General features: G+C 40.6%; 1 protein-coding gene across 1 annotated transcript; it reads left to right on the top strand.

Moving 5' to 3' along the window:
* The first annotated feature begins 541 nt into the window (after positions 1 to 541).
* Positions 542 to 15,798, top strand: LOC114649579 (keratin, type II cytoskeletal 8-like). Its single transcript, XM_028799069.2, has 8 exons — positions 542 to 1,019; positions 4,920 to 5,128; positions 8,227 to 8,383; positions 9,926 to 10,090; positions 10,181 to 10,306; positions 14,802 to 15,022; positions 15,158 to 15,204; positions 15,323 to 15,798. Exons 1-8 carry the CDS (start codon positions 582 to 584, stop codon positions 15,493 to 15,495), a joined length of 1,536 nt encoding a protein of 511 aa, XP_028654902.1. The 5' UTR covers positions 542 to 581; the 3' UTR covers positions 15,496 to 15,798.
* The last annotated feature ends 795 nt before the right edge of the window (positions 15,799 to 16,593 follow it).

Genomic DNA, 16,593 nt, shown 5'->3' on the forward strand with positions numbered 1-16,593 from the left:
CTGAGACAAAAAACATTCAGTAAATGACTAAGTGAGCAGCCTAAATATGGTGTGTGTATTTTGATCTTTTTTTGCCAAGTCAGAATGATAAATTTCCCGAATTCGAGATAATCTTGAGTAAAGGTGGTGAAGTATCAGTTAATAGTTCTTTTCTTATTTCTTTCACACAAACCCTTTCACAAGACATATACCAGGCTGTGTGGCCTGCTTGCCTTTTCTGCCCTGACTTTTGCTTCTCAAAGCTGATCAGCCTTAGGTGTGCAATGTGAGAGGGACTGCAAGCCTCCACTTAGAAGGGGCAAAGTGCTGAATAGTTCAATTTTTTCTTTTACATACCTTGAAAAATTCCTGGCTATCGGAGATGGCACCTCAGGCCGTTTGCACCACAGTGTCCACTAACAGCTCCTGGCCTGAACTATAGCATCATTCTAGTCTGTCATGGTCTGTCAGTCCACCTGCTCCCCACAGGCACAGCCTGGGGAGGTAAAGCCAATTTGGGGAAAGTATAAAAGGCCAGAGCTGACTGAATTGGCTCAGCCAGCTTTTTGAAGCAGTGCCAGACAACAGGTCTCTCCGCCAAGATGAACTCCAGACAATCCAGCTCTTTCATCTCTTCTTCCTCCAGTCTCTACGGGGGAAGCCGTGGCTTACCCTTGGCCAGTTCTGGAAGCCTTCTGTCCTCCTCATCTGCTTCTTTCACCTCATCATCAATGAGAGGGCGTAGCAGTGCTGGAGGTGCAGCCTTAGGATCAGGATTAGGAATGGGCATGGGCACAAACATGGGAATGGGTATGGGAATGGGGTCAGGTGTTGGGATGTTCATGGGTGGAGCTGGCGGTGCTCATGGCCTGGCTGGTGCTGGCATCTCTTTGGAAAGCTTGGCCATCTCACCCTCCATCCCTAAGAACCTCCTGGAGCCTCTTAACATTGAGATTGACCCCAGCTTCCAAGAAGCTCGAGTTCAGGAGAAGGAAGAGATCAAGACTCTTAACAATCGCTTTGTGAACCTCATTGAGAAGGTAAGCCTCTCTTTTTAGCTATGACTATACAATACTTATATGACAGTGCGATAAGATGTTTTTAAATATAAATAATCTAAAAGTGATATATGACCTTTTGAAGCTGCATAAGCTGATAAGAGTTTTTATAACTATGAACTATAAAAGAACATCAGTGACTTTCCACAAACTTGTTCCCCTCATCTTTTCTTTCTCATTGCTTTCTTATCTCCTCTGTCTGACTGATAGTGTCCATTACCTTCTAAGATAGAAAAAACAAATTCCTTTCAGAATGGTATTCCCAGACCTTCATATGACAAACATCACCACTGGCAGTGCCAGTCTCCTTTCTTCTGAAAAGCATCTGTCTTATTTGGTATTGCCAAGGACTTACTGAAATACCTGACATACTGTAATAACCTCACAGTTCAAAGCCGGTTACTGCTGACCTAATAGCTGAAAAATACTTTCATTCCAGCAGACAACCATCTTTGAAATGCTTGAAATGATGCTTTACTAATGTAGGTGCAGTGTCCTGAGCCTGTGAGAAAGGTTATTGGTTTAATAAAAATTATAAATTTGGTAGAGGCTATTTTAAAAAGGCCAACAGAAACTATTGTGGTACACAGCTCAAGTGACCAGGCTTTCAGTCCTGCCTTCATGTTTTTCCTGTTTGTCTAGTATTCCTGGCACCTCCCAAAGATGTGCTGTCAACTTGATTGGCGTTTCAAAACTGGTACCATGTCAGCCAGCCTGACCTGCCTGACCTGCTGGAAAGGTTATGTCCCCTGTAGCTCGGTTCATAAAATGGACGGATAGATGGAGTAACACATGCTGGGCCTATTTCACTCTCTTAGCCTTGCAATATTTTGGATTAGCTGTTTAAGACTTGAAATAATCAGAAAGCTTCCTCTTAACAAAAAGTCCTATCCCAGCAATAAATAACAAAAATCGCTATTTTGAAAATTCCACTCCTCTGCTTCTGAGCAGGAATCACACTACACATTCTCAGATAGGGGTGGGTGGTATGACCAAAATTCTATATCACGGTATTTTTCTAAATTATCCCGGTTTCACGGTATTTGACGGTATTTTTTTCCCATGCATGAGTGGATGTTAAACACATTTTTTACTGCAATTACTGGCTAAGAATAACCTATTCCACTGTCAAGAGCATTGTACAAAAAAAACATTTTAATGTGCACACAAGTATTAATACAGGTTTGCATTGCCCCATAAAGTGATACTTTTCAAGGGGGTGGCACTAATGAAGAGAAGGAAATCACATTGCATGACAGATGCAGTCAAAATATAGAACCTTTTTATTTAACAAATTTTGCAAAAACTTAAATTATAATTTTGACAACATATTTTCAACCATCCAAAGAGGTATTTAGACTTAGGAAAATATCCAGAAGTGCTTGTCAAAAGTTGTATTGCACTGAACACGTCTTAGAAAAGAAATAAATAAATATTTTTTGTAAAACAACTACACTTTCTGTTAATGTTAACAATCTCTGTCCACTGACATGTTAAAGTGACATTTTAAACAACTTTACCATCATTAAACTGCATAATATTTAAACTAATAAATAATAACAATAAAATAAATAACTGTATTATTACTGATAGTTGCACTATTACTTCAAGGCTTCAAAAGCCCAGGTGCATTACACAGTATTCACCAAATTAAAATAAAATAAAACAAGTGCAGTCTTGGTGATGACAGAATTCACTGTCTTAATCTTCTTTATTTATTTAGCTGGTTTGTACAATGCTATATACTGTATACGCTGCAGTTCTTTATTATATTCTGTAAGTGCCTTGAGCATGGGAAAGGCACTATATAAATAAAATGTATTATTATTATTATTATGACATCTTTACCAACTGAACTATCATTTAGGCAAACTGCATTAATATGGACCTTGCTTCAAGCTAAGCTATATACATAAATAATACAACTGCAACTTGCATTTGTAATTGTATTTGTGGTATAGCCCTACGGAATCGTATTAGGGCCACGGTGAAGAAAAAAAAATACGGACACAGGGAAGAAAAAAAAACTATATGTCAAGAATAAAGTTGACATTTCCACTTTATTCTCGCCGTTTATGTCGAGATTAAAGTCGACATTTCCACTCTATTCTCATAGTTTACTTTATAATTAAAGTAGAATGTCGTAAACTAAACTTCATCCTAAAATCATTGTTTAATTTACTAGATTTTCTCAAACCCCGTCATAAGTTAATGTAGCACATTAAATGCTTTATGTTGTGTTCCCCGACCCAGTTGTCCCAGATATTCCTGCTCTCTGAACATTTAGAATTTATATCAAGTACAGTATTTATTTATATCAAGTATTTATCTTGGCATTCTAAATGTTCAGAGAGCATAAATATCATGTGAATGGATTCTGTGCGGCGATCACTGCCGGTGCCTCCTCTTAGTGCAGAGGAAGTCAGTTTAAGAAGCTTGGGGAACACTTAACACAAAGCATTTAATGTGCTACATTAACTTATGACGGGGTTTGAGAAAATCTAGTAAATTAAATATTCATTTTACGATGAAGTTTAGTTTACGATGTTCTACTTTAATGACAAAGTACGAGAATAAAGTCAACATGTCGTCACAATATTATACAGTACCCAGGTACATTACACTGTATTGAAAACAAATAAAAGTATAACTTGGCTTGCAGTATTATCCAGTACTATAGAAACATTATTTACACATCTGACCTTTAAAAACTAAAGCATCTCCAGGCGACAGACGTGACTCATTTTTTTCAGCTTTCTGTCCATTTTCACCGCGCGGCATACCTATGCTACCGCCCACTATTTGGTGGTGTAGCAGTGAAAAAGAGCCCTAGTGCAACAAATCTGTGTTTAGCGGTGTAGCAGTGAAAAATGTCCCCACTTGAACAGTTTCCTGCTGCGCCACGTTCCGAACGTCGTTTAGGCAATTTAAACCGGTGTTGCGGTATAAGAAAAATCCATATCATAAAAAAAATAAAAAACGGTTTTCGGTATGAACCGGTATACCGCCCAGCACTATTCTCAGACAGAAATAAAAGTGCTGTACAACTGGTAGATGCGCAAGACAGTTTATATTTTTAGACAAGTGAATAGGTAGACACACACTTCATTGAGCTCAAGTTAGCAGTGTTACAAACTTTAGGGATGAAATTATCATGTTCAATTCTAATTCTGCATTGGTCCCTTTATTTATCTTCATTCCTATTATCCAATTCCAACCATCCATTCATTTTCCAACCCGCTGAATCCAAACACAGGGTCACGGTGGTCTGCTGGAGCCAATCCCAGCCAACACAGGGCACAAGGCAGGGTGCCAACCCACCGCAGGACACACACAAACACACCAAGCACACACTAGGGCCAATTTAGAATCGCCAATCCACCTAACCTGCATGTCTCTGGACTGTGGGAGGAAACCCACACAGACACGGGGAGAACATGCAAACTCCACGCAGGGAGGACCTGGGAAGCGAACCCAGGTTCCCAGATCTCCCAACTGCGAGGCAGCAGCGCTACCCACTGCGACCACCCCTTATCCAATTCATGAGTATCTATTTGAGCAGCATTGGGCATAAGTCAGAAACCAACCCTCTGTCACAAAGCACACTCTCTTTCACTTGGACTGAGAGCCATGAAACATCAGCCCTAGAAATAGCATGACTGTGCTGCTCTTTCTCATAACCTTAAGCATAATAATGATTGCTGACATCTGGCAAATGAGCAACAATTTAGAAAATGTATTCCTTCTTAGATGGCTTGCTCCACATATACTCCGTTTTTGGGTTAACTCTAACTTTGCCCAATCATTTATGTTTGTAGCTTAACCCATTAGAGGAAGAACACGTGATAAAGAAATGACTAATCCTTACTTTCTTAATGGTAGGTACGTCTGCTGGAGTCTCAGAACAAGATGCTGGAGACCAAGTGGAGCCTAATGCAGGAACAAAAGACCTCACAAACTAGCACTGAACCCATGTACCAGGCCTATTTGGCCAACCTGCGACGTCAGCTCGATGGCATCATCCGGGAAAAGAGCAACCTTGAAACAGAGCTAAAGAAGTCACAAGATCTGGTGGAAGAAACTAAGCAGAAGTGAGTATAACTTAGGGATGTGAAAGTCTGCTTCGTTGGCTAAGGGTTGCTAAGGGTAGATAAGGCACTGGATTGGCACAGGTGGCAGGATTGGACCCCACTCTAATTATGTAAAAAGTATTTGCTATCTAAGTAACCATTTATAGGGAGTCTCATACTTTAAAACCTTCCTGTTGTTTGAGCTGACATCTTCATACCTGGGTCTCAGTCACATGTTTCCATAGGCTTTAACTTTTGTTCCATTACATCATCTAGGTTTAAACATATGCCATTAGGCAATAATGTAGAGCACCTACACACAGAACAAGTTCTGGGAGTCTAATTGATTATAAATTAACTTTCATTTCCTATATTACTATCATACATAACAAACAAACAAGAGCACAGTTAAATAACAGACTTGAACTCATGAATAGAATACAATTGTTAGATTGTCGACCAAAATGTTTACTTACCTCAGCAAGGACATTCATGTCTCTGGTGACTTTTCATATGAAGTCATTAGACGGATTGGGACAGCATGGGGGGTCATGAGGTCGCTGGAAAGGAGTGTGTGGCACTCCTGATATCTTTGTATAAGGACAAAGGTCCAAGTCTTTAGAGTCCTGGTGCTTCCTGTTTGCTATATGGTTGCAAGACATGGATGCTATCCAATGACCTGAGATGAAGACTGGACTCCTTTACGTGTATCTCTTCGGAGAATCCTTGGGTACTACTGGCATGACTTTGTGTCAAACAAGTGGTTGCTCACGCAGTCCTGAATGAGGCACGTTACCTGCATTGTGAGGGAGCGTCAGTTACAGCACTACAGCCATGTGGCACGATTACCAGAGGGTGATTCGGCTCGCAGGATCCTCAATGTTGAGGACCCGAGCGGCTGGACCAGGTCAAGGGGCACCCACATAACACATGGCTGCGGCAGACTGACGACCATTTCTGGAGGGTGGAACTGGACCGCGTGTCTGCTTGAGGGTTTGTTAACCAGGACCCTGAGGTGTTTCGTCATGTGGTGGGTGTGGTAATGCACTGTACCAGTGCATACCAGTGCACCCAACCTGACCTGACAACTATGAATGGTTTACAACACCTATGCACAAAACAAAGCATCATGTGGGTCAACCATCAACCAAACAACCATTGGAACTATTTTTATATAGCATTAACAGTACACTACATCACAAGATAAATAAAAAATCATTGAATGTTACAGAACAATATTAAACAGCAAAATGTTTAAGCAGAAAACAATTAAAAGTGTAATTCAAAAGACAGTGAGACAAAAGGTGCTGCTAGAAGATCTCATATTAAGAAATAAAGACATTAAATTAGAGAATGTGTGTAGGCCATGCAGTGGTGCTGAGGTTAGTGCTGCTACCTCACAGCTCATGCATCCCATGTTCAACTCCTGGCCCAGACTCTGCCCTGTACAGTTTTCACATTTAAGTTTTAAACATGTACTCAACTTAGTCTCCACCTTGCCACAGATGTGCAGGTAGATTAATTGGTTAATTTAAATGAACCAGGTGTGACTGAATCGGCCTTGTAGTGGTCTGACGCACTGTCCAAAGTTTGTTCCTCTTGTGAACGGTGCAGCCAGGATAGGCACTCACTCATAATGAACCAGAGCTGAGGAATGAAAAAAATGCCTTGAAACAACACATGAGAGCTGAAGCCATAACAACACCTTTAGAACTGTTGACTCCTCACTAATAGACATTTTATTTTTTGTTTCCAATATTCTGTCATAAAAGAGTGTAAATGTAGGGCAGTGAAATTAGCCTACCTAATTTTTAAATTTTTTAATGTCTTATTTTAATTTGTTATTTTGTCTTTTATTTTTCTTTTCATTATGTAAAGCACTTTGAGCTACTTTTTGTATGAAAATGTGCTATATAAATAAATGTTGTTGTTGTTGTACCTGGGTAGCTTCTGAAATAAACCTAATACAGTAATCCCTCGCTATATCGCGCTTCGCCTTTCGCGGCTTCACTCCATTGCGGATTTTATATGTAAGCATATTTAAATATATATCGCGGATTTTTTGCTGGTTCGCGGATTTCTGCGGACAATAGGTCTTTTAATTTCTGGTACATGCTTTCTCAGTTGGTTTGCCCAGTTGATTTCATACAAGGGACGCTATTGGCAGATGGCTGAGAAGCTACCCAGCTTACTTTTCTCTCTCTTGCGCTGACTTTCTTTGATCCTGACGTAGGGGGATTGAGCAGGGGGGCTGTTCGCACACCTAGACGATACGGACGCTCGTCTAAAAATGCTGAAAGATTATCTTCACGTTGCTATCTTTTGTGCAGCTGCTTCCTGAAACGACATGCTGCACGGTGCTTCGCATACTTAAAAGCTCGAAGGGCACGTATTGATTTTTGATTGAAAAACAAACTCTGCCTCTCTCTATCTCTCTCTCTCTCTCTCTTTCTCTGCTCCTGACGGAGGGGGTGTGAGCTGCCGCCTTCAACAGCTTTGTGCCACGGTGCTTCGCATACTTAAAAGCCTTACAGCCCTATTGATTTGTTTACTTTCCTCTATCTCTGTGACATTATATGCTCCTGACGCGCACTCCTTTGAAGAGGAAGATATGTTTGCATTCTTTTAATTGTGAGACAGAACTGTCATCTCTGTCTTGTCATGGAGCACAGTTTAAACTTTTGAAAAAGAGACAAATGTTTGTTTGCAGTGTTTGAATAACGTTCCTGTCTCTCTACAACCTCCTGTGCTTCTGCGCAAATCTGTGACCCAAGCATGACAATATAAAAATAACCATATAAACATATGGTTTCTACTTCGCGGATTTTCTTATTTCGCGGGTGGCTCTGGAACGCAACCCCCGCGATGGAGGAGGGATTACTGTAACGCATATAAAGATGTGAAAGGCACCATATAACAAAACAATAACAGGATCAATATTTTCTTCTTAGTGGCTTATGTCCACTTGATACAGACAAGAAACAGCACCTACTGAGCACACATACCTGCTACATCAGAGATTTGTTGTGGACAGGTTATCTGCACCAGATTGATGGCCATTTCCGATTAGGCTGAAAACTCAGCATGCCGACTTATGACTTTCACTTGTCTTTTTGCAGATATGAAGATGAAGTAAACAAGCGCACATCTCTTGAGAATGATTTTGTGGTAATTAAGAAGGATGTCGATGCTTCCTACACCGTCAAGATGGAATTTGACGATAAGCTTCAAATATTGAACGATGAACTGGAGTTCCTGAGAGCTGTATATGAGGAGGTAGGCCTAGCATGATGCAAATAATTTATTTTATTGATGGTTAAGTCTATCAGGTAGTTCCTTGAACAACCACAATAAATTTGCTTTTATACACATAAATAGCTCAAAGGCAGTGGCGTAGCTCGAGTTCGCACCACTCGGGGCGGGGCAGGGCTTTAATTTGCTGCCCTCCAACGTATCTGAATATGTTAACCTAGTTAAATAGAAAATTAAAATGACGTATAGAGAAAAATTAAGATACATTTTGCATAGATTTATTTATATACAGAGAAACAGAAATATTTTTTTCACATATAATTATTTATAAGCATCAACTAGACAAGAATATAGTATAGAGGCACCGATAACCCGTGTTCTGATTATTAGTTTAATATAATTACGCTGCGAAAACCAGACCCAGTGTGGTGTACAAGTGATAGGTGGGGATGAGCAAGAACGCATTCGGATTGATAACGAAACGATAATGAATTAAACAACAAGATCAGAATTTAGAAAGGACCATTCAGAAGTTTTATGTGAGTGTAGATTCTTCTGATTCTTTTCAGGTTGTGGCTAACCTGGGATATATATATATATATATATATATATATATATATATATATTAAGTATGTATTTCAAGTTCAAGTTCAAGAGTATTTATTGTCATTTCATCCATATACAGTAGTACAGCATACAGTGAAACGAAACAACGTTCCTCCAGGAACATGGTGCTACATAAAACACAGGACAATGAAGAATCCATGACACATAATATAAAGACACATAATATATAACAAGGTGCATGTGAGTCAAATGTGCAAACATGTGCAACACTGCAGAACAGAACACATATATCAGATATCAGTCCGGTCCATGAGTGTTGAGGAGTCTGACTGCTTGGGGGAAGAAACTGTTATACATTCTGGTGGTGAGGGCCCAAATGCTTTGGTACCTTTTTCCCAATGGCAGGAGTGTAAACAGTGAATGTGAAGGGTGTGTTGGATCATTCACAATGCTGATGGCTTTGTGGATGCAGCGTGTGGTGTAAATGTCCATGATGGAGGGAAGAGAGACACCGATGATCCTTTGCGATCCCTGACCATGGAATTTCCAAACCAGACAGTGATGCAATTGCTCAGGATGCTCTCTATGGTTCCTCTGTAGAAAGTTGTTAGAGTAGCTGGTGGTAGATGGGCTTTCCTCAGCCTACACAGGAAGTAAAGCCGCTTCTGGGCTTTCTTGGCTAAAGAGCTGGTGTTGTGAGACCAGGTGAGGTTCTCTGCCAGGTGGACACCCAGGAATTTGGTGCTATTGACGACCTCCACAGTTGACCCGTCAATTTTCAGTGACAGATGGTCACTCTGAGTCTTCCTAAAGTCAATTGCAAGGAGGCTCTCTGTTTCAACGTTATGTTTGGCATTCACGTGTTTTGGATTCAAAAGTGTGGGTGTGCTCAAAAAGAATAAACTGCATTGAATTGATTCTTAATGACAAATTGAGACAGACCATCATTTGCAGGCCTCAAGATTCAAACTTATATTTTGCTTTGAATTTTTCTGATAGGAACTGAAGGAGGTGCAGACTCAGGTGAAGAATGTCTCTGTGGTGGTAGAAATGGACAATGGCCGTGATTTAGATGTGGAGTCCATTGTGGCTGAAGTCAAGGCACAGTATGAAACTGTTGCTGTAAAGGGCCGTGAAGAAGTGGAGTCTTGGTACAAAGGCAAGGTGAGTTGGCTTTTATTGTAGTGGGAGGCTTTCTATCCATGAAGAGATCTGCAATGCCTACATTAACAAAATGTTTCTTTTGCCCGGCAGTTCAACGAACTCTCAGCCACGGCAGGTCGCTATGAAGATGATGTCCGAACTGCCAAGGCAGAGATCTCAGAAGTCACAAGAAATATCAACAGATACAACGCTGAAATTGAGAATCTCAAAAACCAGGTAAAGTGATTTTTAATTAGAAATCTCAGAATAATCATTTCATAGTTTCTGAAAAAACCGCTGCAGCAATATAGGCAGACACACCATATGTTGACATCTAGTTCTTCAGTGCTCTTGGGGAAGCTTGTGATCTAGTGTTTCAAGTTAGTGGAGAGAAAGCAGTTAGGTTGGGCTTTTTACTCACACCTCTGCTTTAAACTCCATCGTCCCACACTGCACCTTCTCTGATCTTCTGCTTTGCTATACACTTGTCCAGTGGGACTGTCTATTCTAAATTGCATTTACTTTTATTCATTAGCCATTGCTTTTATCACAGCAACTTTCATCGCACATAGTTCACCTTTTTTCAAATTTCAGCATATGAAGGATTACAAAATTACTGTAAGTACACCTTAAATGGGGTCTCACCAAAACTTGGTTGGAAAAATCTGAATCTGCTACCATTTGAAGTTATTTCAGATTCAAGTGGATGGACACTACTACCATATTCTTTTTATGCTGGGTACAGCTGGTTCCATATTTGTACACTGTGTGCCCTGGCAGATGGATTCTTCAAAGTCTCAAAGTGATTCAGTAATAACAGTTGAACCTCATATGTTTTGAGGTCATCTACTATGTTTGAAAGGGGACATCATTCCTATGTGTACTTAATGTTCAGTACAATTGCTTTCAAATCTCTTCAGTGTCAGCAAGTGAGAAAACCATGTTGTCTATATATATATAAAAGTCAATGAATGTGTGTGTATGTATGTATGTTCCTGTATCACTTCCGAATGGCAGGAGCGATTTTCATGACACTTGGTACTCGATGTTTCTCATTGGTCGACTAAAAATACTGTAGGGTGAAATCAACACTAACCCACCCCCTTCTGGATAGGGTGGGAGGTGATCTTGCGGTCTTGTACGCATGTTAGCATCCAGTTGACACTAGTAACGACCACCGGATGGTGAACTGGAGGTAACTGCCAGCATTCCTTATGTTTGAACACCACTGCGCCCCTGTTGTTTTTGAAATTAAATAGAGTTGGCCGAGTTGGCATCCCAACTATTTTTGGGACTCATTCTGTCTTTGTGACTTGAGTCGCCATATATATATAGATATATAGATATAGATATATCTTATGCATAAAGCAGACTGTAACAATCTGGCAGTCTTGCATGCATGTTATCATCCTGTTGACACTCGGAACGACCACTGAAGGCCGAACTGGAAGTGTCTGCCAGCATTCTTTATGTTTGAGCACCACCGAGCCCCTGTTGCTTTTGAAATTAAATAGAGTTGGCCAGTTCAGAGCGTCAACTGGATGATAGCATACATACAAGACCGCAAGACAAACACATTAGTGAGTCTTCATTGTTTATTAATTCATTTTTATTTTTAAAGTTGTGTTTTTTTTAATTATATTTTCTCAAACAAATTAAAAATAAAACCACACTTTATTTTTCTCCTGGGCAATGCTGGGTATTTCAGCTAGTGTTATATATACAGTACTTGATGTTACAGCACTAAAAGAGAATACAGTGGAACCTCAGTTTGCGAGTAACTTGGTTTACGAGTGTTTCGCAAGACGAGGTAAAATTTTAAATAAATTTTGACTTGATAAACGAGTGAGGTCTTGCAGTATGAGTAGTATGTATACGCTTTGTCTACTGAGCATCATGTGATCACAACTGAGCTGATGGTTCTTCTCTCTCTCTCTCGCTGCGGGATTGTGGGCAATCGTCTCCTATTCTCCGCCTGAGTCAACGTGCCTCACTCATATAGTCAACATCCATACGAGCGTATACTGTTTACTACAGCATTGTGACTGTTTGTGTTTGTGCGCGCGCACACGTGCGCTGTGATGTGTGAGTCCCCGTCTTGCACCCCAAAACACGAAGCTGAGTCTCAGTACTTTAGCAACACCAGCTTTATTCAGCTTGAAACAGCAACAGCGGGGTTATTTATTGTAGCTGGATCTGCCACTCTCCTATACACAGACACAGCAGTCAGGCAGGGTCGTGGCCAAGTAGTACTGTGCCCTGCGCATTTATAATGTTCCTTGTATCGCCCATCGACGGCAGGCGCTTATAGCATGTCCGCAATCTTTTCGGATTCGCTTTTACGGCGAACTGCTACAGCGCTGGGAGACTGCGATTGCTTTGGGACGCTCTTCCATGTGTTGTCCCGTTGGGTGGAATCCCACAAGAGTTTAGAAACTCCCTCACACCAGCCATGATTCTTTTCAAAGGTAATGTGCAGGTTAATTTGTTTTTGTATTTTTACTTTATATTTTGTATTAATCATTTTTATATGAATAGTTTTGGGTTATGGAACGAATCATCTGAGTTTCCATTATTTCTTATGGAGAAATTCACTTTGATATACGAGTGCTTTGGACTGCGAGCACGTTTCCGGAACAAATTATGCTCGCAAACCGTGGTTCCACTGTATAGTCTAAAGTACTTTATTTATTTATTCATTTTCTGAACGTCGAATTGGAGAGCATGAGACATAAAACCAAAGTGCTCACTCTTTGTGATCATAAAAGACCCCTGGATATCCTTCAAAAAGAGTAGGGTGTATCCCGATGTCCAGGCTAAATTGCCTACCAAGGCCTAGTCATTCTGGCCCCCTAATCATCCCTGGTCTCTGATTGGCTATCTCTCAACACTTCACCACCTGATAGCTCATGTGTGGTGAGCATACTGACACAAAAATGGCTGTCATCACATCATCCAGGTGGATGCTACACATTAGTGGTTGCTGAAGTGGCTCCCCACTCATTAAAGTCCTTTGAGTAGTGACAAGAGCGCCATTATTATTATTATTATTATTATTATTATTATCTTGTTAGCATCACAAGATATATGCACAGATCTATTTACTCACACCGAGTGAATTTAGAATTACCATACAGTCTAATCTGTATGTTTTTGGGATATGGAAAGAAACTTGTGTGCGCAGATAAAACCCACATAGACCGCAGGCAGACGCATCACAGACACATCTCAGCCTGAGATAGTGTGTTGTCTTTGTAGTGTTTGAATGCGCAATCCAGAACAGACACCATTGCAATACAAAGCTTTATGTATAATATAAATGTTTTCCATATTGCAGTGTGAGATCTACCAAGTGACCTGCCCATAATCTTGATGTGATTTAGTAATGAAGGTTTATAAAACTCTGATAACTCACAATAGATATGATGATGATAGATATGATATGAGAATAGATGGGATGGGCACCACTTGGGCACACATTTGATGCATAGTACAATGGTTTCTAGGCGGCATGGTGGCGCAGTGGTAGCGCTGCTGTCTCGCAGTAAGGAGACCTGGGTTTGCTTTCCAGGTCCTCCTTGTGTGGAGTTTGTATGTTCTCCCCACGTCTGCGTGGGTTTCCTCCCACAGTCCAAAGACATGCAGGTTAGGTGCATTGGCGATCCTAAATTGTCCCTAGTGTGTGCTTGGTGTGTGTGTGTGTGTGTGTGTGTGTGTGTGCCCTGCAGTGGGCTGGCACCCTGCCCGGGATTTGTTTCCTGCCTTGTGCCCTGTGTTAGGATGTAGCGTGTTGGACGATGACTGACAATAGTTTCTATATTCCTACATCATGTGCCCCAGTAGGTGAAGTAACTTGCTTGCAGCCTGAAAATTAGATGCTGGTAGACTACTGGAGACTTACGAACTATCTGATTTCAATTGTAATTTAATTTTCATTCACCTCTATAAGGGATTCTTCCATTTCTATCTCTTTAGTTACTTTACAATGTATAAATCATTTTGAGCTACACTTCTCCTCACAGTATCTGGGTAAAGATTTGAACCCTTAATACTGGAGTTGTGTGGACACAGTACCAATGTACCAACCTGCCACCTATGCTTACATATAGTCAGTCATTTCAACATGTCTACAATGTAAGTCTGGGCAAGTGAAGCAGCACCTCTGAGTCTCGCAGTAAGTCTTCAACAGAGACTGAATCCTGACATGTTGTGGTGTAATATAATGCCATTCAGAATGGACACCGCTTCAAAGAGTTTTAGATATAGTATTGTAAAAATGCATACACTGTATAAAAATACTAATTTTTGCTAATATCTAAATACATATAAACTCAAGCCTATTTAGTTACAATGGCCAAGAGCATAAATTAGCAGCACTGGCCGCAAGATGGGAAACAAACTGTAAAAGAATGCCAGTCCATTACAAGGCATGCATATGCACAGACCCACACAGTGGTCAATTTAGACTTGCCGCCTAACCTACCATACACCTCTTTGGGACTGGAGAGAGAAAACCAAAGTACCTAGAGGAAAAAAAATTAAACATATGCAGACATAAAAACACAGATTCCACACATATAACAATGGTGTAGGACTTGGAACCAGATCACTTAAGTGGCAGAGTTAACTGCTGTACCACCAAGCCATTCCTAAATCTACATAACTGTAAGAAACAAAATAGTCTAATGTTTCAAACCTGTACTTATGACATTTGTAACTCTGCTTCTTCTAGCGTGCCAGTCTAGAGACCCAGATTGCAGAAGCGGAGGAGCGTGGTGAGCTTGCAGTAAATGATGCTAAATCCCGTATCTCCGATCTCGAGATCGCTCTGGGTAATGCTAAGCAGGACATGGCTCGACAGGTGCGGGAGTATCAAGAACTCATGAATGTCAAGCTGGCTTTGGATATTGAGATTGCCACCTACAGGAAGCTGTTGGAAGGAGAAGAGAGCAGGTAGGCCTGCTGAGAGATGGCTACAAAATAAGTGAAACGGAGCTGTAGATAACATAATGTGCAGTACTAGCCATCCTGTGGTGGATTGGATGGGTGTGATGTATTCTAACATGGAGCAAATGTGTTCTTTTGTAGGATTGGATCAGCTCAAGCAGTAACTATTCGCAGTAGCTCATCTGGAGGTGGGTACAATACTAAAACAAAAAAGTGTATTTACAAGGTGATGGGAAATATTACCTAGATGTCCTCTTCTGGTGAGCAGATTAAACACTTATTTGTTTTTCCTCTCCATCTGGCTAGGCTCTTCCCAAGCCTATGGTGCATCAGGTGGCTTTTCCAGTGGTGTGTCCAGTGGTTTCTCCAGTGGCGTGTCCAGTGGTTTCTCCAGCGGTTTGTCCAATGGCTTCTCTGGTGGCAGGTCATCCAGCTCCTCTGTAGTAATGAACAAAGCATCATTCTCCAGAGCATATTAGAAGACACCATGTGAAAGTCTCTTCAGAATGTGTCATAAGTCTGTTTTAGCCACTGAGGAATCCGTTTATTCAATTCTCCCAGCAAAACAAAAAATACAGTACATGACAACTTGCTGTTTTTCACCCCCTTACTGGTGCTTAAGTATACACTAAAAAACAGGAATTCTATTGTGACATCTTGGGAAACACTATTATTCCCACGATAATCTCTAAATCCATTATTCTCATTTGCCTGTCATTGTCTTTTTCTGTGTCAGAGAAACACCAATCAATAAAAAATGTGAAACAAACTACTCCTGTTTGTCACTTTCTGGCATATGCAAATTGTGGAAGAATAAAACTTTGCACTCAGGTTGGCAAGTAAATCAGAGAGCACCTTATTAGTAATCTTGCTAAGAAGGAGAGTAGGATACTAAAATACAACTTCTATCAGGGCAATCCTAGTAACATGTTTTATAGCATAGTTTGAATATGCAGATTACATACTCAGAACCATAACCATTTCTATGACTGATAGTATTCGTTCACTCCCCGAATGTCTGGAGCACTGACTGTGAGTTACAAGGTCAGCCTAATTCACAGTATGATTGTAATGATAAAGTTCCTTGAGAATGTCTTCCATATAGAAAAGCACTATGTAAATTAAATAATTAAAAATGACATTTTATTACCAGTTCCTCTTGCAGATGCTTTGGTGACTACTATTAGAGTGGCAGCATGCCCCCCAAAGGGGTTAACCACATTTATTATGTGATATTAATAATACCCTTTAATCTTACAGCGGCCATAAGTACTGCAACTATAAATGTGTCTACTCTGCCATAATACAGTTGACAGTTGACTGTTTGGCATCTCTCAGTGCCTGTGGGATTGAACTGTACCTTGGAAAATCACATCAATTCCCTACGATATGTGACGCCAACAATTAAGAGTGTTCATATTGTAGAACTAAAGAGTCAATCAGAGGTGGCTGCTATGTATTAAGCACCTTGAGCATTACTTCCTTATTTTATCACGGCTCTGTACAGTGTAACAAATTGACTCCAGACAGTTACAAAGGTTTGGGGCAGACACCCATATAATATAATCCTGGCTGCA

This window comes from Erpetoichthys calabaricus, chromosome 3 (genome assembly GCF_900747795.2).
Source record: "Erpetoichthys calabaricus chromosome 3, fErpCal1.3, whole genome shotgun sequence".
In the NCBI taxonomy this organism is placed as follows: Eukaryota; Metazoa; Chordata; class Cladistia; order Polypteriformes; family Polypteridae; genus Erpetoichthys; species Erpetoichthys calabaricus.